Genomic DNA, 24763 nt, shown 5'->3' on the forward strand with positions numbered 1-24763 from the left:
GGTATCAATTTGCAGTTGTAAACAACCAGTGCTGTAATACTACTGCAATAATATGGTATTAGTAGGGTTTCAGAATCCTTACCTGCACCAGGGGGTTTAGGAGCTTTGCCACCTGCTCCGACACCCACACCTGTAAATAATATAAAGCCTAGCGGTTAGAGTGTTGGGCCAGTAACTGAAAGGTCGCTAGTTTGAATCCCTGAGAAGACAATGTAAAAAATCTGCCGATGTGCCCTTGAGCAAGGCACTTAACCATGATTGCTCCAGGGTCGCCGTTGATAATGGCTGACCATGGCAGTGATCCCACTCTCCAAGGGTGTCTCAGGGGGAGTTGGGATATGCGAAAAACACATTTCCAATTCACACATGCGTATAATGTACGTATAATGTACGTGTGAAATAGGACAAATATAAACACCCAAATTATTATTATTATTATTATTATTATTATTATTATCATGTCACTATGCAACTGGAAACAAACTACTTAACAGCATTGCCTGCAGGAGTTTGTCGCCATCATGTGGTCAAACAATATCACATACTCTGCTCCTTATAGTGCCCACTATCGAGACACCTTACCTCCAGGTTGCTGTACTCCAGTAGCAACTACATGAGAAGTATTTGAAAGAAAACCAATACTATTTGAACCCAGGTCTGCTATGGTGGACACAATACTCACCAGGCTGAGCTGGACCTGTATCAGCTGGAAGCAAAGTGAAAAGTCTTTAACACACAGTTACAGAGGAATATCCGTTCTAAGTAATGATAAATGAAAACCCCTGCTAATGTTTGACTGTACAGTAAATTCAAAAAAATCACAGGTCATAAACAATGAAGATGAGCTGATAGTAAAGCCATCTAATATTGCTCTTCAAAGATAAGACAAGAAGAAAATATAAGAAAGTACAGAAATGTTGATAGGTACAAGTAGGACACCATTTCTATGCAGAAGGCTGTTTACATTGTCAGGAGAATCTATTTCAATAACTTACCGCTAGGTTGAAGCACCCCAGCCCCAACTGTGAAGGCAATCAGGTCAATTATTACCAGCTAAGTCATAATTATGACAGTTATAAAAGTTATTCCAAAATAGAATGACTTACCACTCAAATAAAATGTTCAGTGATTCTAATGACATATATTGCAAAACTAGTGAATATAAAGTATAATTGATGTTGGCTTCATAAAAAATACAACTGTTCTGCAGTGGTCCAATACATACCTCCTGGTACTCCTGTGGCACCTGCAGCAAACCAACAGAAAGTTAATCAATGACATGGTATACTAATACTATACATTTCCATGGAAATTAACAATAAAGTACTGTATCAAAGTACTCTATCCGAGATGCTACAAGACAGATAGAAAATCAAACAAAATGAAATACTGTGAAGCTACACAAACGTTAGTTTCCCTACTGTGAAGAACAAATCTAAAGCAGGGGTTCCAAAAAATATGTGCTGAAAGAATGACACAGTAATATGTACTTTTGTGTCCATTTTTCAATTATTATTATTTTTAAACAATGTGGGATTTAGAATACAGTACTGTAAGTAAACATCAGGTAATAACAAGGATATGATCCCCTGCTGTAGAAGATAGAGGGAGATAGGACTTTAACTACCAAGGAGAAAGGGTGAGTGCATACAGTATGTACCTACAGGTCTACCAGGCACAATCTCCATCGGAGCAATCTTTATTGTGGAGGAAAAGCTTGTCACAATACAGTCTCATACCAGTAACATTAACAGTAACCAGAAACATTAAAGTATAAGTCAGTCAAATATTGACAAGTGTCAGATTAATCTTATTGGTTAAAAAGCGAAGGGAGGGAGGAGAGAGCAGAAATGTGAGACATTTCAAGCGCAGCGAGCTGCAGAATTAGTTGAGGGACAGAGAGGAGGTGCATTTTAAGAGGACAAACTACTTCTAGAAAATACATTGGCAACATATTATTTTGTCAACACCCACATGAGCATTACATTACATTCCTCTACATTTTTGTATTTTTTTGCAGGAGGCCAAAACACTACAATGTTTTCACAAAGGAATCTAACAGAATCAACCGCTAACGACTGTCATATGGATTAAATGTTTATCAAAAGCCAATAAATAATCGTATCAAATGTTATGAAGTGCTTATGTAAGGAATTGTAAAGAACATATGTGTATACTACACTCTTCAGATGAAGTGTAACTCCTTTGTCAGAAAGAGTTTGATCATGCGAACACAGACAGCAGCAAGTCTTACTGGGCTCTGGCTCTGGGGCCTCTGTGGCCTGTGTGCCAATAGGTGTGGGATCTGCCAAAAGACAACAGGTTCCAGTTTCATCCATTGCAGTTGAAAAATATATAGGGTAGGGGAAACTAGCGTAGGGCAGAAGCCATTATGGGGATCCTTGGCACTGCCATGGCAGGAGGGGAGGGGATAAGCTCCAGCTCCAGGTGGTGAATAGCTATTGGACCATACAATGATGCTAAAGGGGACAGCACTAGCAGAACAGATATTACATTTACATTTTAGTCATTTAGCAGACGCTCTTATCCAGAGCGACTTACAGTTAGTGAGTGCATACATCATTTTATTTATATTTATACTGGCCCCCCATGGGAATCGAACCCACAACCCTGGCGTTGCAAACGCCATGCTCTACCAACTGAGCTACATCCCTGCCGGTCATTCCCTCCCCTACCCTGGACGACGCTGGGCCAATTGTGCGCCGCCCCCATGGGTCTCCCGGTCGCGGCCGGCTACGACAGAGCCTGGATTCGAACCAGGTTCTCTAGTGGCACAGCTAGCACTGCGATGCAGATATGAATCTGTCTCTTGTTTGAGGGTTTGGGGAGAAGAGATGGGGGCAAAGAGGTTTGGGGTTTGGGAGGAGATAAGGCAGGGACTGGCTTGTGCGATACTGACATTGCTGTTTGATACACCTGCAGTGGAGAGCAGTTAGCCAGACAGCAGTGGTAGTGGTAGAGGAGGGGGGAGTTAGCTAGGATGCTAAGCCTGTGTCTGTAGGCCGTTGATGTCCTGATGAGGCCTGCTGAAAAAGTCTGATGGGGCTTTGTCGGGTTATATACAGGTTATACAGTACATGAAACAAAAAGGAAAACTATAACTTGCATTATAATCAGTCTCTATCATAGAATAAAAAAAAAATCAATTTCTATGGCATTCTATGTTACAGTAATTACCGCTTTTTTAACAGCTCTGTAAAATACAGTGCATATTTCAAATACAGTAACTCCGGGGTTCTCAAAATTGGGTCTGAGGTACTGTTGGTGTCTGCGGTATATATGTATTTTTTTTACATATATGTTTTTACTGAATATTACTAACAACAACAGATTCAACAAATTTTGGTATAGTGATCCGTGGAAAAATTTTAGAGGGTGTAATACAATACAATACAATACAATGTAATATTATTAATCTACAATTTATGTTCTTAACCCTGGGCCACATGGGCCTGAGAGGCTCACAGGGATATTGTTATCCACAGTACTCTACCAATTACCCATTTTTTAACATTATACTTCTTGTATTCCCCAAAAATGTTTTTTAAACATAAATGCACTGTAATTTAAGCTTAAAATGGCAAAGTTTTCTCTCTGCCCCATGACAAAATGTATAGAATTGCAGGAAAATGTTCCTTCCCAGGCTCGAGACTTGCACTGCCAACGTCATAGTTTACTACACTCCTTGTATTTTTAACTCACTCGAGTTGTGTTCTTATTATGAGGGGGTCCCTGATGAATTTTCTATCACAAAAAGGGTACCCAAAAAGTTTGAGAATCCCCTGCAGTAACTAACGTTTACTCTGTAGCTTTTGATATACAGTATTTGTACTGATCAATGAGAAAACAGATTAATTAAATCCAGTCTTGTTGAGTGCAAAACTTGTGGTTCTACCAGGTATGGGAGTTACACCGGGTTCTAGAGATGGATCCTCTGCTGTAAAGGTGTCATAGTGTCACATTAGTAATTTTGTGGATTTTCTTTAAACCCAATTATCCTGAAGGAACTATCTATCTAGGCCAGGAAAAAGAAACCTAGCAAGAATCAAAGGTGAAACTAGTATCCATTTACCTGGTTTGCCTGCGATAGGTATCCCTGTGCCCCCTGGTACGTCAGTGCGCTCAACGGCAGATCCTCCAACACCCCCACCCACGCCCACGCCTGGACTTGGAGTCGCTGCGGGCGCTGGCACACCTTCTCCACCGATGCCCACCCCACTTGGTATACCTGCGGGTAGGTAAGAATATAGGTGAGGGTACAGTATAATCTCTTGAGCCATAGTGATCCAGCTAACAAGAGAGAATAGGTACTGTACAGAGACCACACAGAACAGACAAACAATATTGTTCTTCCACTGGTCTACATTACATAGACTAAAAGTTATGATACAATGAGAGAAGCTCTTACCATATTTAGCAGCTTTGGCCGCGGGATCATATCCTGCAATCACAAGCATCACATAATTAATATTCTCACTGTATTCTGCATCACCTTGATATCTCACAGAAAGACAGACCAGACCGTGATACTGTTTGAGCTCTTTCTGATGTCTTTACTATTCACACACATCCTCTGACGTACCTCCAGCTCCTACTCCACCAGGTACTCCACCCTGTATTCCTCCTGCTCCTCCAAGTCCTCCAGCTCCTAGGCCTGTTCCTACACCTCCTGGGACTCCTGTGTAGAGGGAAATTATATGATTTCAAAACCAGAGACGTGAGCATGAATTCAACCAATGTACCAATTCTGATGTTGCTCTTTTGAGTAATCTTACCATATTTAGCAGCTTTGGCTGCAGCAGGATTAAATCCTCCAGCCCCAGGTACCCCCCCGGCTCCTCCCCCAGGTACACCCCCTGCTCCTCCTCCTGGTAATCCTCCTGCTCCTCCAGCTCCTATGCCTGCTCCTGCACCTCCGGGGACTCCTGTGGTAGAGGGCCACAAGAAAACAATTGGATTTTGAATGAATGTCCAACTTCAGAACTGCCAAAGATACAGTAGACTTGTCACACCACGACTTAAAAAGCCAAAGATATACGTAAATTCAACCAATGTACTGAATGAGATTGATTGTTTTGACTGATCTTACCATATTTAGCCGCTTTGGCCGCAGCAGGGTTATATCCTCCAGCCCCCGGTACTCCTCCTGCTCCTCCAAGTCCTCCAGCTCCCAGGCCTGCTCCTGCACCTCCTGGTACTCCTGTGGTGGAGGGTCACAAGAACATGATAGTTAGTTAAAAGTGGACAGAAGTTTCAGTATGAATTTAACCAATGTACCAACTCTGATGTTGCTGTTCTGAGTGATGTTTCTTACCATATTTAGCAGCTTTGGCCGCAGCAGGATTATATCCTGAAATGCAAAAAGTTAATCAATTAAAGACATCATCCCTGATTTATGAACTCACTAAAACAATTGGGGGTGGTTACTAAAAAGCAAGCTCAATGGAGAATGTCCATTGAAAAAGTGTTTTATTCCAGGATTAGGCTTAATCTGTGTCCGGGAAGCCACCCTTTACAGAGATCAACATAATGTGTAGTATATAGTACAGTACATTTACAGGGCAAAGCCAAAAGGGACACACCTCCATATCCACCCCCTGGCACCCCTCCTGCTCTCCCGGCGACGCCAGCTCCTCCTGGAACTCCTACAGATCAGGCTCAGGATGTTATTCTTTGGTGGTTTAAACAACATGTAATATCTAATGGTTGCTTCTTTGAAACCCAGTGGGAAAAACAATCACATTTATTTAGGGGGTTTGGCACCACCGGCAGTATATCAACACTGTATATTAATACAAAGGTTAGGCAGTACATTTTTCAAAATCATGGAGAGGATAATGTACCATATTTAGCAGCTTTGGCTGCAGCGGCAGCCCCTCCTGCTGGTACCCCTCCATACCCTCCATAGCCTACAATACAAAACAAATAGCAAAGTTCATAAATGATTTGGTTTGATAAGACAGACCAAAGCTTCCCAATCATAACCAACAGTATTAACTCTTCCAGCTGACATTAGATTTCAACTTCTGAACAAACCTCCATATACTGGTCCAGCCACAGCCCCAGTCCCTGGTCCTCCTCCTGCTCCTCCTAGGCCTGCTCCTCCAGCTCCTAGGCCTGCTCCTCCAGCTCCTGGGACCACAATAAGAAAATGTTATTATTTTGAAATAATGTCTCTATTCAGAAGTGCTTAAGATACAGTAGACTTGTTACTCTTCTTCTTCTTCTTACCATATTTAGCAGCTTTGGCTGCAGCAGGATTATATCCTGAAATTGAAAAGTGTATAACTTAAAAACATCACTCCTGCACCCCAAGTCTCATGATACAGTAGTATCACTAACACTGGTTTATGCTATCAATTCATGATATTATACCTCCAGCTCCTGCCCCTCCTGCTGCCCCTCCATATCCCCCATAGCCTGTCAATCAAAACATAGAACATCATCAATCTAGTAACACTATAAGGCAATGTACCCCACTTTACCTTAAAACCAAACCCTCTGCTCAACCCAACTATCTAACTCCACTGCTTAAACCTATATAAAATCAACTCTACCCCTATGCAAAGTTTGCAAACTACATATAGGTGTGCTGTACATTAGAACAAATACATATTGTATGTGTGAACACTGCCCTTACTTCCACCCCTCCCCCAGACCCTTCCATCCCACATGGGCATCCCTTTGGTGTACGTACCCCCAGGACTGGGATATCCTCCAGCAGGCACGCCACCATATCCACCCCCTGGCCCACCAGCAGCCCCCTGACCTATAACACAGGAGAGGGCACATCATGAGTTGACACACGGTAGTTAAAAATGGACAGAAATGTCATTATGAATTCAATTTATGTAAATTTTTCTTACCATATTTAGCAGCTTTGGCTGCAGCAGGATTATATCCTCCAGTCCCAGGTACTCCCCCTGCTCCTCCTCCTGGTACTCCTCCTGCTCCTCCAGCTCCTAGGCCTGCTCCTGCACCTCCTGGAACTCATATGGTGGAGGGTCAGAAAGCAATAATGGACAAAACATTTACCATAAATTCAACCATTGCACCAACTCTGATGTTGCAGTTCTGAGTGATGTTTCTTACCATATTTAGCAGCTTTGGCCGCAGCAGGGTTATATCCTGGTGAATAGATTCAAGTTTATACATTTAAGATTTCAGACTTGATTTTAATAGTTATAGCCCATTAACTATGATGAGGTACCTCCAGCCCCAGCCCCTCCTGCTCCTCCATATCCTGCTCCTCCAAGTCCTCCAGCTCCTAGGCCTGCTCCTACACCTCCTGGAACTCCTTTTGTAGAGAAAAAGGATTGTATTTAAAAGTAATGTATACCATAAACCAACACCGAATGAGACTAGTGTTGTTGTTTTGAGTAATCTTACCATATTTAGCAGCTTTGGCTGCAGCAGGATTATATCCTCCAGCCCCAGGTACCCCCCCTGCTCCTCCTCCAGGTACTCCCCCTGCTCCTCCAGCTCCTATGCCTGCTCCTGCCCCTCCTGGGAACCCTATGGTCGGGAGGAAAAAAGAAAACCATTGGATTTCAAATTCATCTGTTGTATCAACACTGAATGAGTCTGGCCTGATATCGACAGATTTTTCTTACCATATTTAGCAGCTTTGGCAGCGGCAGCAGGATTGTATCCTGAAATACAAAACAATGACATTAATTCAAAACATCTCTCCTCACTTGGATAATATAACAAAACTGCATTTCCAGCCACATATCCTGAAATGTAATAAGACCATGAAATATAAATATCACTTTAGTTAATCCTGTTGCCAAGCACTAGTTTATACTATCCAGCCATGAAATTGTTGTAAGCCTTAGACCATGATGAGATACCTCCAACCCCAGCCCCTGGTACCCCTCCTCCTGCTCCTCCAGGTACCCCTCCTCCTGCTCCTCCAAGTCCTCCAGCTCCTAGGCCTGCTCCTGCACCTCCTGGTACTCCTTTGGTGGAGGGTCACAAAAAAATTAAGCATTGTACCAACACTGAATGAGCTTGAAGTTGTTTAAAAAGTTGTTTTGTTTTATGAATGTTTTTTAAAATTAAAAATCAATATAAATAATTAGGGGGTATATCAGCTTTAATAGTGCAGATAGATTGTAACTTCTATCAATGTAATTGTCTGCATCACTTCCAATCCCCCATATGTTTTTTTTTCCTGCAAATATATATATATATATACAGTTGAAGTTGGAAGTTTACATACACTTAACTTGTTTTTCAACCACTCCACAAATTTCTTGTTAACAAACTATAGTTTTGGCAAGTCGGTTAGGACATCTACTTTGAACATGACACAAGTAATTTTTCCAACAATTGTTTACAGACAGATTATTTCACTTATAATTCACTGTATCACAATTCCAGTGGGTCAGAAGTTTACATACACTAAGTTGACTGTGCCTTTAAACAGCTTGGAAAATTCCAGAAAATGATGTCATGGCTTTAGAAGCTTCTGATAGGCTAATTGACATCATTTGAGTCAATTGGAGGTGTACCTGTGGATGTATTTCAAGGCCTACCTTCAAACTCTTTGCTTGACATCATGAGAAAATCAAAAGAAATCAGCCAAGACCTCAGAAAAACTATTGTAGCCCTCCACAAGTCTGGTTCATCCTTGGGAGCAATTTACAAACGCCTGAAGGTACCACATTCATCTGTACAAACAATAGTATGCAAGTATAAACACCATGGGACCACGCAGCCGTCATACCGCTCAGGAAGGAGACGTGTTCTGTCTCCTAGAGATGAACGTACTTTGGTGCGAAAAGTGCAAATCAATCCCAGAACAACAGCAAAGGACCTTGTGAAGATGCTGGAGGAAACAGGTACAACATTATCTATATCCACAGTAAAACGAGTCCTATATCGACATAACCTGAAAGGCCGCTCAGCAAGGAAGAAGCCACTGCTCCAAAACCGCCATAAAAAAGATAGACTACGGTTTGCAACTGCACATGGGGACAAAGATCGTACTTTTTGGAGAAATGTCCTCTGGTCTGATGAAACAAAAATAGAACTGTTTGGCCATAATGACCATCGTTATGTTTGGAGGAAAAAGGGGGTTCTTGCAAGCCGAAGAACACCATCCCAACCGTGAAGCACAGGGGTGGCAGCATCATGCTGTGGGGGTGCTTTGCTGCAGGAGGGACTGGTGCACTTCACAAAATAGATGGCATCATGAGGAAGGAAAATTATGTGGATATATTGAAGCAACATCTCAAGACATCAGTCAGGAAGTTAAAGCTTGGTCGCAAATGGGTCTTCCAAATGGACAATGACCCCAAGCATACTTCCAAAGGTGTGGCAAAATGGTTTAAGGACAACAAAGTCAAGGTATTCGAGTGGCCATCACAAAGCCCTGACCTCAATCCTATAGGAAATGTGTGGGCAGAACTGAAAAAGCGTGTGCGAGCAAGGAGGCCTACAAACCTGACTCAGTTACACCTGCTCTGTCAGGAGGAATGGGCCAAAATTCACCCAACTTATTGTGGGAAGCTTGTGGAAGGCTACCCGAAACGTTTGACCCAAGTTAAACAATTTAAAGGCAATGCTACCAAATACTAATTGAGTATATGTAAACTTCTGACCCACTGGGAATGTGATGAAAGAAATAAAAGCTGAAATAAATCATTCTCTCTACTACTATTCTGACATTTCACATTATTAAAATAAAGTGGTGATCCTATCTGACCTAAGACAGGGAATTTTGACTAGGATTAAAGGTCAGGAATTGTGAAAAACTGAGTTTAATGTATTTGGCTAAGGTGTATGTAAACTTCCGACTTCAACTGTATATATACAGTGTATATATATATATATATATATATATATATATATATATATATATATATATATATACACACACTGCTCAAAAAAATAAAGGGAACACTTAAACAACACAATGTAACTCCAAGTCAATCACACTTCGGTGAAATCAAACTGTCCACTTAGGAAGCAACACTGATTGACAATACATTTCACATGGTGTTGTGCAAATGGAATAGACAACAGGTGGAAATTATAGGCAATTAGCAAGACACCCCCAATAAAGGACTGGTTTTGCAGGTGGTGACCACAGACCACTTCTCAGTTCCTATGCTTCCTGACTGATGTTTTGGTCACTTTTGAATGCTGCCGGTGCTTTCACTCTAGTGGTAGCATAAGACGGAGTCTACAACCCACACAAGTGGCTCAGGTAGTGCAGCTCATCCAGGATGGCACATCAATGTGAGCTGTGGCAAGAAGGTTTGCTGTGTCTGTCAGCGTAGTGTCCAGAGCATGGAGGCGCTACCAGGAGACAGGCCAGTACATCAGGAGATGTGGAGGAGGCCGTAGGAGGGCAACAACCCAGCAGCAGGACTGCTACCTCCACCTTTGTGCAAGGAGGAGCAGGAGGAGCACTGCCAGAGCCCTGCAAAATGACCTCCAGCAGGCCACAAATGTGCATGTGTCTGCTCAAACGGTCAGAAACAGACTCCATGAGGGTGGTATGAGGGCCCGACGTCCACAGGTGGGGGTTGTGCTTACAGCCCAACACCGTGCAGGACGTTTGGCATTTGCCAGAGAACACCAAGATTGGCAAATTCGCCACTGGCGCCATGTGCTCTTCACAGATGAAAGCAGGTTCACACTGAGCACGTGACAGACGTTACAGAGTCTCCAGACCTGAATCCAATTGAGCACATCTGGGACATCATGTCTCGCTCCATCCACCAACGCCACGTTGCACCACAGACTGTCCAGGAGTTGGCGGATGCTTTAGTCCAGGTCTGGGAGGAGATCCCTCAGGAGACCATCCGCCACCTCATCAGGAGCATGCCCAGGCGTTGTAGGGAGGTCATACAGGCACGTGGAGGCCACACACACTACTGAGCCTCATTTTGACTTGTTTTAAGGACATTACATCAAAGTTGGATTAGTCTGTAGTGTGGTTTTCCACTTTAATTTGGAGGGTGACTCCAAATCCAGACCTCCATGGGTTGATACATTTGATTTCCATTGATAATTTTTGTGTGATTTTGTTGTCAGCACATTCAACTATGTAAAGAAAAAAGTATTTAATAAGATTATTTCATTCATTCAGATCTAGGATGTGTTATTTTAGTGTTCCCTTTATTTTTTTGAGCAGTGTATATATATACATACATACACACACATACATACATACATACATACATACATACATATAAATACTTACATATACATATCCTTTTTTTAAATGTATTTTCCTTTTTAGTTACGAACCCCACCACCCCTCCCTAATTGGAGTAAACCAGTAAACAACAACGCTTAGGCCTCTACTTCCAGCTTATACATACTATATACATTTTATGGACACAGTCAATTTTATAATAATTCTATTTGCTTTGTTTTTACTCCTGAACTTCCTCTACCCTCAACCTCTCAGATCATTTTCATGATGTCCATCTGGTTTGCCTCTACATGCCATATCCCCCAAACTGTGCTCTTTTTCACAAAAGTTCTCAACCTATATACTTATTATGGACACAGTATGTGGTTTTCTTACCATATTTAGCAGCTTTGGCAGTGGCAGCAGGATTGTATCCTAAAATGCAAAATAATTAAATTAACTTACAGCATCCTTCCTGGCTTGAATTAACAAAATACAACTGCATTTCTAGCCCCATAAAGCAGCAGTAGACAGCACAGAGTGACTGCAGGGTGGAAATTACTGTACATCTTTATGATTCAAATGAACTTGAACATGAACATTTGTCTTACCATGAATTTCTGAGTCTCCTCAAGCAGTCGTTTATGATATGAATTTATTCATGAAATTGCTACAAGCGTGATATACTATAGTGCAATAATTAGATAAGGTACCTCCAGCCCCTGGAAAAGCCCCTGCTCCCCCAAATCCAGCACCCCCTGGAACACCTATAGGGAGGGTAACATCCATACAGTATATTACACTATAAAGTATGACCATTTAAAAAAGACTGGTGTGAGTTGGAGCTGGCTAAACCAAAGAACGTAGCCCTTCAGTGAGTGATGGTGTGTTAACAGCATTGTAAAGGCTGTGGCCTGGGCTGCTTTGGGATGTTTTGGTTAGTTATCCTCACCGTAATAGGGAGGCCTGGCTCCCGCTCCATAGCCTGTTCAGAGATGGTGAAAATGGTGATGGTGTTAAAGATGTCTGCTACATTGAGTTTAAAGCTGCAGTGCCAATCCAGGTTAGTGCACTTGATAGGAGTCAAGACAATACAATATTATAATGCATGTACAAGGACGTCTACAGGCAAAATGCACTGCTTACCAACTCTCAGATTGGGGTCTGTTTGAGCAAGGCACATCACCTTCATAACAGCTTCATGCAGAGCCCAGTAGCTGGCATAATTTACAGTCAGGTACATAATTATTGGCACCCTTGATAAAGATGAGTAAAAAAGACTATTAAATATATAATACAAATACTGAGCTATATTGTATGCTCCAAAACATTTAGGGGAATTATATTATTTGATATTAATATAATTGACAGTTACTCAGAGAAATAGATTTAGATTCAAAATGATTGCCACACCTGTTTTCAATACTCTAGCACCCTATCCTTGCGAGGATAACGACAAAGAGTTTTATGAGATTGGAGAACATGTTGGGAGGGATCTTACACCATTCCTCCAAACATATCCTTTGTCTGCGCTTATGGACTGCACTCTTCAATTTAAACTACAGGTATTCAATGGGGTTCGAATCCAGAGACTGAGATGGCCATTGCAAAATGCTGATTTTGTGGCAAATTATCAATTTCTTTGTGGATTTTGATTAATGCTTCGGGTTTTTGTCTAGCCAAAGATAGCCAAAGATCCATCATCATATTTTACCGTAGTTATAAGGTACTTTTCTGCATATGCTTCTGTTTCCAATGCTAAACCCACCACTGATGTACATGGCCAACGAGCTCTATTTTAATGTCATCTGACCATAGCACCGGTTCCAATCCATGTGCCAATGCTGTTTGGCATCGAGAAACGGAACTTACCCTTGGCCGTAAGTGAATCTTCCAGAAAGACAATAATCATAAACAGACATCAAAATCCACAAAGTGCCATGGCCATCTCAGTCTCCGGACTTGAACCCCATTGAAAACCTGTCGTTTGAATTGAAGAGGGCAGTCTATAGGCGCAGATGAAGGATAACAATGATCTGGAAAGATTCTGTATTGAGGAATGGTCTAAGATCCCTCCCAATGACCAATCTCATAAAATATTTTAGACAAAGGCTCAGTGTCGTTATCCTCGCAAGGGGAGGGTGCTGGAGTATTCAAAACAGGGGTGGCAATAACTCTGACCCCGTTTGTATTACTTTTAAACAAAATCTATTTCTCTGAGCAATTGTATTAATATCAAATAATATAATTTCCCCATTGTTTTGAGACCATAGTTCAGTAATTGTATTATTTATTTTATACAGTCTTTATCAAGGGTGCCAATAATTTTGGACATGACTCTACATTAGTTAAAGCTATAGCTAGGCACACATCCTGTAGAAGAGGTATGTAGTATTTTCCTCCATACAGAGGTGTTTAGCCTACCTCCAGCTCCTCCTAACCCTGCCCCTGCTCCTCCTGGAACTCCTGTGGTGGAGGGTGACATGAAAACAAGGATTAGTTAAAAGTGGACAGATATTTCAGCATGAGTTAAAAACAATGTACCAACTCTGATGTTGCTGTTCTGAGTGATGTTTCTTACCATATTTAGCGGCTTTGGCCGCAGCAGGATTATATCCTGAAATGTAAATCGTTAATACATTAAAAAGGAAATTCTGCCAAGCCATTACAGTAGACATACAGTACAGTCAAACTACATTACATCCTGCACCCCAATGGTACTCCTTTCTGTACCTCCTGCCCCAGCTCCTGGTACTCCTCCTACTCCTCCTGCAACTGATCCAGCACCTGGGAGCCCGCCTGCACCTCCTCCTGGGAGTCCTGTGTAGAGGGACACAAGAAAACCATTGGATTTCAGAAGCATGTCTAAATTCAGTCAGTTAACAGTGGAACTAAATTAGTTAACAGCATGAATTCAATCAATGTACCAATTCTGATGTTGCTGTTTTGATTATTTACCATATTTAGCTGCTTTGGCCGCCGCGGGATTATATCCTAAAATGCAAAAAGTTAATCACTCGTGATTTTTATAGTCTAAAGATGATTATAGATTTTTGCCAAATATAACCATCTAGCTTACAATATCATACCTGAATAAAGTCCTTAATCTACACAGTAAAGAGCAGCACCACTGAGATGAGTTTAGTGTAGTATACTTTTAGGCTCACCTCCAGCCCCAGGTACACCCCCCCCTCCCCCTCCTGGTACTCCACCAAGTCCTCCAGCTCCTAGGCCTGCTCCTGCACCTCCTGGAACTCCTGTGTGGCAAGACAAGACAAGAACAGTTAGTTAAAGGGATGATCTGCAGTTCAAACAATAACAAAGCAGACAGCCCACCACTGTTTTCTTAAAAGCTGAGGGATGGGGTTGGAGAAATGTAAGCACTCTCAAATTTATAGACAGTGCTACAGATGCAAGACTGACCATCCATGATATCAACATTATAGTTTTAACGCTGTTTTGAGGCTATGCAGCATTTGTTTACAAATGCAAAGTTTACAAACAAAGGAGTAAAATAAGTTTGTATTTTTGATTTTGATGGTACGACAGTTCAACTAAACTAAGGAGGCATGTATGTTATATTCTTCAAGAATCAATGGGTATATACAGTATCATTAATTTAAAAGTCTAAAAATGGATATAGCAACTGCTGTTTGCCCCGTTAAAGGTGAACATACAAAAAATATATATGTACCACCTCTGGTGTTGCTGTTTTGAGAGATCTTTCCTACCGTATTTAGCAGCTTTGGCCGCAGCAGGGTTATATCCTGAAATGCAAAAGTTTATACATTAGAAACACAGATTTTCATAGTCAAACTGCAATCACAAAAAAATTATGCAGAATTATGAACTAACTAAATTCACTTTAAGAGGTCTATCCGATTTTTATGTTGTACAGTTACTTTCATATGTACCTCCAGCTCCTCCGGGTACCCCCCCAGGTACTCCTCCTGCTCCTCCTGCTATTGATCCAAGACCTGGGACGCCCCCTGCACCTCCTGGGACTCCTAGGGTGGAGAGTCACAAGAAACGACTCAAATTCAGTCTTGTCTTACTAGTTAAAACTCTGATGTTGCTGTTCTGAGTGATGTTTCTTACCATATTTAGCAGCTTTGGCTGCAGCAGGATTATATCCTGAAACGTTAAAAATTAATAAACAAATCTTTAGATATACTCTCACTGTCAGTATAAAAAACTAAAAGAGTGAAAAAGCAATATGTTTCACTTGTATCCTCTGAATATCTAGTAGTAGTAATGTTAACTGTGGCTGTCCTGTCTAGTAGTTTTGTTTGGTGAGACTGTACACTGTCAGGTCTCTTTCTCACACACTCTCTTTCTCTCTCTCACCTCCGGGGTAAGCTCCTCCTGCTCCAGGGTAGGCTCCACCCGCTCCAGGGTAGGCTCCACCCGCTCCAGGGTAGGCTCCACCCGCTCCAGGGTAGGCTCCACCTGCACCGGGCACACCACCCAAACCAGCACCTGGGGGGGTGAGAGAGAGAGAGAGTAAACACCTCAAGAGTTAGTAGCTGAAGTAAAGACATTCAGTAGCTCTGTGATAGAGATCATTACCATATTTAGCAGCTTTAGCCTGAGCCTGGGCCGGGTTAAGACCTCCTGTCCCCACACCTGCAGAGAGTGGGGGAACATAGACATTAGAGTTACAGGTCTCAATTCGAATTCATTTAAGTAATAGAGTGCCCTTAAAATATATTTTCACATATATTTGTGTAAGTGTTCTCCAAATCCCCACCAGTTCCAATGGGGTATCCAGGTTTGGATCCAGGACCTCCTTTTCCCCCAGGAAGGCCTGCTCCACCACCACCACCACCACCACCAAAGCCCCCGTATCCTGAAACAAGTGGAGAGAACCATCTACTGTACCGTGCTGCTTGTGCTACACACACGTACAATTAGGGAAGCACAGCCACAAGCTGCCCAGTGACACGAGCCTACCAGACAAGCTAAATTACTTCTATGCTCGCTTCGAGGCAAGTAACACTGAAACATGCATGAGAGCATCAGCTGTTCCGGATGACTGTGTGATCACGCTCTCCGTAGCCAATGTTAGTAAGACCTTTAAACAGGTCAACATTCACAAGGCCGCAGGGCCAGACGGATTACCAGGACGTGTACTCCGAGCATGCGCTGACCAACTGGCAAGTGTCTTCACTGACATTTTCAACCTCTCCCTGTCTGAGTCTGTAATACCAACATGTTTCAAGCAGACACCATAGTCCCTGTGCCCAAGAACACTAAGGTAACCTGCCTAAATAACTACCGACCCGTAGCACTCACGTCTGTAGACATGAAGTGCTTTGAAAGGCTGGTCATGGCTCACATCAACACCATTATCCCAGAAACCCTAGACCCACTCGCCCCAACAGATCCACAGATGATGCATTCTCTATTGCGCTCCACACTGCCCTTTCACACCTGGACAAAAGGAACACCTATGTGAGAATGCTATTAATTGACTACAGCTCAGCGTTCAACACCATAGTGCCCTCAAAGCTCATCACTAAGCTAAGGACCCTGGGACTAAACACCTCCCTCTGCATCTGGATCCTGGACTTCCTGACGGGCCGCCCCCAGGTGGTAAGGGTAGGTAACAACACATCCGCTACACTTATCCTCAACACAGGGGCCCCTCAGGGGTGCGTGCTCAGTCCCCTCCTGTACTCCCTGTTCACTCATGACTGCCAGGCACGACTCCAACACCATCATTAAGTTTGCTGATGACACAACAGTGGTAGGCCTGATCACCGACAACGACGAGACAACCTATAGGGAGGAGGTCAGAGACCTGGCCGTGTGGTGCCAGGACAACAACCTCTCCCTCAACGTGATCAAGACAAAGGAGATGATTGTGGGCTACAGGAAAAAGAAGAGGACCGAGCACGCCCCCATTCTCATCGACAGGGCTGTAGTGGAGCAGGTTGAGAGCTTCAAGTTCCTTGGTGTCCACATCACCAACAAACTAACATGGTCCAAGCACACCAAGACAGTTGTGAAGAGGGCACGACAAAACCTATTCCCCCTAAGGAGACCGAAAAGATTTGGCATGGGTCCTCAGATCCTCAAAAGGTTCTACAGCTGCACCATCAAGAGCATTCTGACTGGTTGCATCACTGCCTGGTATGGTATGAACATTTAATCAAATGGCTACCCAGACTATTTGCATTGCCCCCCCCACCCCTCTTTTATGCTGCTGCTACTCTCTGTTTATTATCTATGCACAGTCACTTGAATAACTCTACCTACATGTACATATTACCCCAATTACCTTGACTAACCGGTGCCCCCGCACATTGACTCGGTACCGGTACCCCCTGTATATAGACTCGCTATTGTTATTTTTACTGCTGCTCTTTAATCATTTGTTACTTTATTTCGTATGATTTTATATTGTATTTTTGTGTGATTTTTTTGGGTATTCTTTCTTAAAACTGCATTGTTGATTAAGGGCTTGTAAGTAAGCATTTCCCTGTAAGGTCTACACCTGTTGTATTTGGCGCATTTGACAAATACAATTTGATTTGATTTGAATTACACATACATGCAGACACACTACTTAAAACATTTACATATGAAAAACTTTCTGTACCAAATGGAAGTTTGCCTCCAGCTCCTCCAGCTTTCATTCCATAGCCACCTGTGGAAACCATGGTGACAAATAAATGGTATTAGTCTGCTATAGAGTAAAGGTTTTCAACAGCCACTAGCAAACTGTCAGAAAATAAATGACTAATTCTACGGATCTTCGTTTTTAAATTATTGATTTATTACTGATTTATTCATTCCAGATCCATCCAAAGACATAAAACCACACAATTATACTCTATTCTATTCAGCAGTAAATGTTAATACATCTACTGTAGAGGGTTAGTAGTTCTACATCATTGTTAAGGTTTGAGCCCAGTAGGTCATAGCTGAAGCAGTGTGGGTTTTAGCATGTGTAAACACAGCTACATTTGTTTCTCATCAAACCGGTGTTGATTTGATTCAGCAGGATGACCTAGCCTGCTACAAACATCGAGAAACATTCTGAAAACTAAACCACGAAACAGACAGGATTTGTCAGTCCATTCAGATCTTACTATTGCCCCTGAGTGACTACAGATCTGAGAGGAGGCCAAAGGAGAGCTCTAACCTACTGTATTCTTTTGGCTGCATGACACTCTTCCCTGTGAGGGACCACATACAGTAAATAGCTAACTAAGACCATGTTGTCTTAACACACATAATATTAACTGACATTGATTGAAGTCGTGGTCCCTTACAGGGAATGGGTGTGCAGCAGCTAACTTACATACAATACATGACAGAAGCAGTCACAGTTTTAGTGGGTTAAGGTTCTGAGGTTTTGCACTTTTCAGATTCTCAAAGCGTCTTAGAGGGGAAGGTGGTAGATGTATGATTCTGATTTTGAGGTCTTCCTAGAACGTGATGATGTGACTCCAACAACACATGGCAACAACTCAGTTTTGAAGAGGAAAGAAAACACCCTTGTCCCAAAGTCAGGACCTGGGCCTCAAAAAGAGAACGATTTGATTCTCAGCAGCCAATTCACAATGATAAACCCACCATACATAACCTGAGGCCTTGGAGGGGGGTACCCATAGAACCGCCCGTGCACGTGGCCGTTCACGTGACCATGCATGGGGCTGTGCATGTGGCCATAATGGGGGTGATGGGGATAAGACACTCTGTGCACTGTAGGGAAAGGAACTGCAACGCACGGTCAACATTGTGTCACCTTAATTCATACAGACCGCAAACATTTGACGTTTAACATCCATTAAACACTGGGATGAATGACGTTTAGGGACAATAAGATAATTAAGTCATAGTTGTTTTTTGTGTACTTTTTACCCCCAATTTCGTGATATCCAATTGGTAGTTACAGTCTTGTCCCATCGCTGCATCTCCCGTACGGACTCGGGAGAGGCAAAAGTCGAGAGCCATGCGTCCTTCGAAACATGACTCTGCCAAGCCACACTGCTTGCTTAACCCGGAAGCCAGCCACACTAATGTGTCGGAGAAAACACTGTACAACTGCACACCGTGTCAGAGTGCAAGGAGTCGCTAGAGCGCGATGGGACAAGGACATCCCGGCCGGCCAAACCCTCCCCTAACCCGGACGACGCTGGGCCAATTGTGCGCCGCCTCATGAGTCTCCCGGTCGCGGCCGGCTGCGACACAGCCCGGGATCGAACCCGGGTCTGTAGTGACGCCTCAAGCACTGCAATGCAGCGCCTTAGACCGCTGCGCCACTCGAGAGGCCGTCACAGTTGTTTTTAAGTAACTAATGGAGGATTGCCACCTCCAGTTTACCTGCACACGCCAAATGAATATACACTTGTTTTAACACTAGCTATGTGTCTATTGCTATAGATTCCAAGATGTCATTGAAAAGACTGGAAAATGTTCCTTAATTATCAACATTTTACCTGTGAATTGATAATAGAAAATAAATTAGCAGTCATTTGTCCGATGACATACCTTGTGTTTTGGGTGTTTTGAGTGGGTATCCATGGAATACTCCTGGCTGCATTGGTCCTCCGTAACCAACACGACCTGAGCCTCCTGGTACCTGCTGTCCTCCACCTGGCACTGTAGAGGACAAATCATATCAGACAGGCAGAGAGACAGGCAGTCAAACACAGGCAGGCAGGCAGAAAGACAGATAGACAAGACATGAAAACAATGTGATCTGTAGATGCATGCATGCTACAGGTATCCCAATCAAATGTCATGTCATCAAATATGTTATTGCATGTTTTATTAAAAGCATGATTGATTTACATGATTTGGGATTGAGTCCGTTCCCAGTGGCCACACCGGGCAACACTCCACGACCACCAAACCCTGCAGACATGAAGAGGTGGGGATCAGAGAATTAGCAAGTGAATGGATTAGGGTTGAATGGTGGGAACCCGGTTACCGAGATTTACCGGGATTTACCGCCCAAAACCACTCCCTTTTCCCGTGATAAATAACTGCGAGGAACCAGTAAATTATAAAAAATGATTTATATGAACAGCATGGTGTGAAATGGCGTTAAATTATATGCGATGGCTAAATATGGCTTCCCTACGGCCTCTGCATGATGAGTCAATGCTCAGGGTGGGGACAGACAGCCCATCTCAGTATGGAGCGTAGTTGACAATGCATGTAGACCTACTTATCATCTCATCATGGTAAAATTTTTTCTTGTGTGTCTAATTTTTCTTGTCTGTTCATATAAATCATTTTTCTTGCGTGTCTAATTTACGCATCTCCATCTGACTTTCGGGGGTCACCTTGTTTTTTAATTGTAAAGATTATTATTATTATTTTAGTTGCAGATGCAGTGTTTTAAAACAGAATATCATTAGAATATCGTTGCTTTAAATCAGTGCACGTGCAAGCACTCTCTCACAGTCTTTCTCTCTCTCCATCAACTCCATTCAAAGTGCATCCAAAATAGATCATCCTGTTCTAGATTGATATACAGTGAGGGAAAAAAGTATTTGATCCCCTGCTGATTTTGTACGTTTGCCCACTGGCAAAGACATGATCAGTCTATAATTTTAATGGTAGGTTTATTTGAACAGTGAGAGACAGAATAACAACAAAAAAATCCTGAAAAACGCATGTCAAAAATGTTATCAATTGATTTGCATTTTAATGAGGGAAATAAGTATTTGACCCCTCTGCAAAACATGACTTAGTACCTGGTGGCAAAACCCTTGTTGGCAATCACAGAGGTCAGACGTTTCTTGTAGTTGGCCACCAGGTTTGCACACATCTCAGGACGGATTTTGTCCCACTCCTCTTTGCAGATCTTCTCCAAGTCATAAAGGTTTCGAGGCTGACATTTGGCAACTCGAACCTTCAGCTCCCTCCACAGATTTTCTATGGGATTAAGGTCTGGAGACTGGCTAGGCCACTCCAGGACCTTAATGTGCTTCTTCTTGAGCCACTCCTTTGTTGCCTTGGCCGTGTGTTTTGGGTCATTGTCATGCTGGAATACCCATCCACGACCCATTTTCAATGCCCTGGCTGAGGGAAGGAGGTTCTCACCCAAGATTTGATGGTACATGGCCCCGTCCATCGTCCCTTTGATGCGGTGAAGTTGTCCTGTCCCCTTAGCAGAAACCCCCCCCCCCCAAAGCATAATGTTTCCACCTCCATGTTTGATGGTGGGGATGGTGTTCTTGGGTTCATAGGCAGCATTCCTTCTCCTCCAAACACGGCAAGTTGAGTTGATGCCAAAGAGCTCGATTTTGGTCTCATCTGACCACAACACTTTCATACAGTTCTCCTCTGAATCATTCAGATGTTCATTGGCAAACTTCAGACGACCCTGTATATGTGCTTTCTTGAGCAGGGGGACCTTGCGGGCACTGCAGGATTTCAGTCCTTCACGGCGTAGTGTGTTACCAATTGTTTTCTTGGTGACTATGGTCTCAGCTGCCTTGAGATCATTGACAAGATCCTCCCGTGTAGTTCTGGGCTGATTCCTCACCGTTCTCATGATCATTGCAACTCCACGAGGTGAGATCTTGCATGGAGCCCCAGGCCGAGGGAGATTTACAGTTATTTTGTGTTTCTTCCATTTGCGAATAATCGCACCAACTGTTGTCACCTTCTCACCAAGCTGCTTGGCGATGGTCTTGTAGCCCATTCCAGCCTTGTGTAGGTCTACAATCTTGTCCCTGATATCCTTGGAGAGCTCTTTGGTCTTGGCCATGGTGGAGAGTTTGGAATCTGATTAATTGATTGCTTCTGTGGACAGGTGTCTTTTATACAGGTAACAAACTGAGATTAGGAGCACTCCCTTTAAGAGTGTGCTCCTAATCTCAGCTCGTTACCTGTATAAAAGACATCTGGGAGCCAGAAATCTTTCTGATTGAGAGGGGGTCAAATACTTATTTCCCTCATTAAAATGCAAATCATCATTTTCCCATGATGTCAAGCAAAGAGGCACTGAGTTTGAAGGTAGGCCTTGAAATACATCCACAGGTACACCTCCAATTGACTCAAATTATGTCAATTAGCCTATCAGAAGCTTCTAAAGCCATGATATCATTTTCTGGAATTTTCTAAGCTGTTTAAAGCACTGTCAATTTAGTGTATGTAAACTTCTGACCCACTGGAATTGTGATACAGTGAATTATAAGTGAAATAATCTGTCTATAAACAATTGTTGGGAAAATTATTTGTGTCATGCACAAAGTAGATGTCCTAACCGACTTGCCAAAACTACAGTTTGTTAAAAAAGAAATTTGTGGAGTGGTTGAAAAACAAGTTTTAATGACTCGAACCTAAGTGTATGTAAACTTCCGACCTCAACTGTATATGCTTTATAATGCTGTTGAAGCACACTTCCGGTTTTGGCTACCGGGTTACCCGGGAGAAAAGTGATTTATTCTCGGGATGGAACAATTGTAAAATACCTGGAAAATATTCAAACCTAGAATGGATATCACAGCATGCAAATCCCTGAGTTACATCAACCTATATTAAGCCCCAAAGGGGAGAATATGGTGAAACACTGTTTGATATATTGTGATTCATGTGGGTTTGTTCTGTGGACTTTCAGAGGAATTGAAGAGACACACCTTGTCCTGGCACCTGGCCACCTTGGTAAAGTCCAGGCACACCCACACCTGCAAAGACCAATAAAATCAATTATTTTATACTGCTTCCAATGGCATTCATCAGATTTTGTACACATGCATAGTCACATAAACCCACGCTCACTTGGTACTCCTCCTTTTGGAGCCTTTCCTTTTCCGGCACCAGGTCCTAGCCCACCTCCAGGTAGGCCAGTCTGAGGAATAACAGGTGCTGAAAGAGACACATGGGAGAGACATTACATAGTTATAACTACTCATATACTAGTGAGTCCCCAGTCAGTATTGTGAATCAGCGTAGCTACATTAAACATCTAGAGGATAATAATAAAACACTGAATATTGTCAAGAGAAAAAGGTTGTACTGGATGGCATGATTTGAGCTTTGTGTGTGTGTGTGTCTTACCTCCTGCGGGCACTGCAGCTCCTGTTCCTGTGCCTCCAGGTCCCCCTGAGTATGTCAACATCATCATCATCATCATCATCATCATCATCATCACAGTGATCAAAGAATGTGAACAATGCTAATCTTTATCCAGAGTTGTTCTGAGAGGCAGAGGCTCTATGGCACTCTATTCCGTATAAAGTGTATGTAGGGAATAGGGTGCCATTTGGGACACAGACCACAATAAAGCATGGCATTCATCTTGCCTCATCAAATGCTTCATTTCTTTGGCTCTTTGGTTATCCCCTACGCAGGAAATGAGCTGTCAGATCTGGCTCTTAGGGGCTTGGCAGTCGGATCAAACGTTTTCATGTATTTGTTTAACCTTCGCTTTCTATCTTAAAATCCACCAATCCTTCTCTCCAAGGAACAGACATTACGCAGTGCCTTTAGTATGTGGTGAACGAACGAGGGGATTCAGAGAAACAAGGGAAGGCTGGCAACAGAAAGAATGGAGAGGAATGCTGCTGTTCTGTTCTATCTGAAAGGGGTTTGGATGGAATGGGATTATTTTGTTGGAATACCATGAAAAGAGTCAAGAAAGGGTTGAAGAGCATTGCACAAGCGCTGTATCGGCCTGTGACTGAGGGCCTTGTCGACAGCCAACCAATATTTAAGCGCAGGCTCTTTGCCATAATGCTAGGCCATGATACCCTTCATTGAACATGTACACACATACTCTAAAACAATGTAATTCAGGCAATATTGTTGCTTAAACTATCTAGATTACGCCAACCTATAAATCATGTCCAAAGTTTGGATGCAATCGACGTGAAACATTTTCTCATAGCATGTGAGCACACAAACCTATATAAGTTATTGAAAGTTTTACAGTTAGTGAGTGCTTTTTAAGCTCAGATAACCTCTGCTTTCTTGTGTCTCTAGTCTATGGGGAATATAATCTAACCTCCTTTGTGTGGTTTGGGAACCTTTCCTCGAGCTCCAGTGAACAAGAGATACAGAAGGTACAGTATATACAGAAAGTAGCTCACTAGTTCCAAAATGGCCACTGCGACTGTAGGATTTCAATTGGTCATGGGACCTTGGGTGCCAACATGGCGCCCATGCCACTCACCTAGACCTGGCTGTAATCCACCACCGCCATAGCCTGTAGAGAAACACAGAAACAAAATGGAGGTTGGATTATAGTTTGATGTGATTTATGTGTATTTGGTTGTTTTATAGCTTTCCACAACACAGAGAAATCCATAGCAACATTATTGAATGGCAATAAAGTGTTTTTGATACAGACTCCACCCACACAACCCTCTAGTCTAGGGCCTTTGTTTCTCAAACAAGTTGGCACAAGGGACTGGCAGGCCATGGTTCTCCTCTTTGGAGTACAGCTTTGCTTAAAATTATGACTTGTAAACGTGAGGACTTAAAAACTATAGTATCTATCACATGGACCGCTGCATGGATTGCCCACAGAAAGGGGGTTGAGATGTGTACTGTACCTGGCTGTAGTCCACCCCCGGGCAGTCCTCCTGCACCATAGCCTGAAAGAAACACAGATTTATAGCT

General features: G+C 42.8%; 1 protein-coding gene across 1 annotated transcript in view; it reads right to left on the minus strand.

Moving 5' to 3' along the window:
• Nucleotides 1-24763, minus strand: part of LOC311106107 (uncharacterized protein) — an 82270-nt gene that overhangs the window by 15584 nt on the left and 41923 nt on the right. Inside the window, exons 8-52 of the mRNA XM_084148422.1 lie at nucleotides 24697-24738; nucleotides 24315-24347; nucleotides 23201-23245; nucleotides 22922-23008; nucleotides 22780-22827; nucleotides 19979-20041; nucleotides 19676-19786; nucleotides 18758-18901; nucleotides 17778-17825; nucleotides 15924-16022; nucleotides 15743-15799; nucleotides 15521-15652; nucleotides 15272-15307; nucleotides 15088-15180; nucleotides 14905-14940; nucleotides 14341-14430; nucleotides 14132-14167; nucleotides 13907-13993; nucleotides 13755-13790; nucleotides 13598-13639; nucleotides 12126-12158; nucleotides 11887-11940; nucleotides 11570-11608; nucleotides 7875-7982; nucleotides 7635-7673; nucleotides 7411-7536; nucleotides 7232-7318; nucleotides 7114-7149; nucleotides 6888-7004; nucleotides 6719-6790; nucleotides 6253-6288; nucleotides 6058-6153; nucleotides 5865-5930; nucleotides 5604-5666; nucleotides 5336-5371; nucleotides 5111-5221; nucleotides 4797-4946; nucleotides 4604-4699; nucleotides 4430-4462; nucleotides 4094-4249; nucleotides 2255-2305; nucleotides 1226-1246; nucleotides 996-1022; nucleotides 683-706; nucleotides 83-130 (exon numbers count right to left, since the gene is read on the minus strand). Of these exons, the coding sequence (XP_084004548.1) occupies nucleotides 83-130; nucleotides 683-706; nucleotides 996-1022; nucleotides 1226-1246; nucleotides 2255-2305; nucleotides 4094-4249; nucleotides 4430-4462; nucleotides 4604-4699; nucleotides 4797-4946; nucleotides 5111-5221; nucleotides 5336-5371; nucleotides 5604-5666; nucleotides 5865-5930; nucleotides 6058-6153; nucleotides 6253-6288; nucleotides 6719-6790; nucleotides 6888-7004; nucleotides 7114-7149; nucleotides 7232-7318; nucleotides 7411-7536; nucleotides 7635-7673; nucleotides 7875-7982; nucleotides 11570-11608; nucleotides 11887-11940; nucleotides 12126-12158; nucleotides 13598-13639; nucleotides 13755-13790; nucleotides 13907-13993; nucleotides 14132-14167; nucleotides 14341-14430; nucleotides 14905-14940; nucleotides 15088-15180; nucleotides 15272-15307; nucleotides 15521-15652; nucleotides 15743-15799; nucleotides 15924-16022; nucleotides 17778-17825; nucleotides 18758-18901; nucleotides 19676-19786; nucleotides 19979-20041; nucleotides 22780-22827; nucleotides 22922-23008; nucleotides 23201-23245; nucleotides 24315-24347; nucleotides 24697-24738 (3090 nt within the window). The remainder of the gene's footprint in view (nucleotides 1-82; nucleotides 131-682; nucleotides 707-995; nucleotides 1023-1225; nucleotides 1247-2254; nucleotides 2306-4093; nucleotides 4250-4429; nucleotides 4463-4603; nucleotides 4700-4796; nucleotides 4947-5110; nucleotides 5222-5335; nucleotides 5372-5603; nucleotides 5667-5864; nucleotides 5931-6057; nucleotides 6154-6252; nucleotides 6289-6718; nucleotides 6791-6887; nucleotides 7005-7113; nucleotides 7150-7231; nucleotides 7319-7410; nucleotides 7537-7634; nucleotides 7674-7874; nucleotides 7983-11569; nucleotides 11609-11886; nucleotides 11941-12125; nucleotides 12159-13597; nucleotides 13640-13754; nucleotides 13791-13906; nucleotides 13994-14131; nucleotides 14168-14340; nucleotides 14431-14904; nucleotides 14941-15087; nucleotides 15181-15271; nucleotides 15308-15520; nucleotides 15653-15742; nucleotides 15800-15923; nucleotides 16023-17777; nucleotides 17826-18757; nucleotides 18902-19675; nucleotides 19787-19978; nucleotides 20042-22779; nucleotides 22828-22921; nucleotides 23009-23200; nucleotides 23246-24314; nucleotides 24348-24696; nucleotides 24739-24763) is intronic.

Source organism: Coregonus lavaretus (genome assembly GCF_964263955.1).
Source record: "Coregonus lavaretus genome assembly, chromosome: 30".
Lineage (NCBI taxonomy): Eukaryota > Metazoa > Chordata > Actinopteri > Salmoniformes > Salmonidae > Coregonus > Coregonus lavaretus.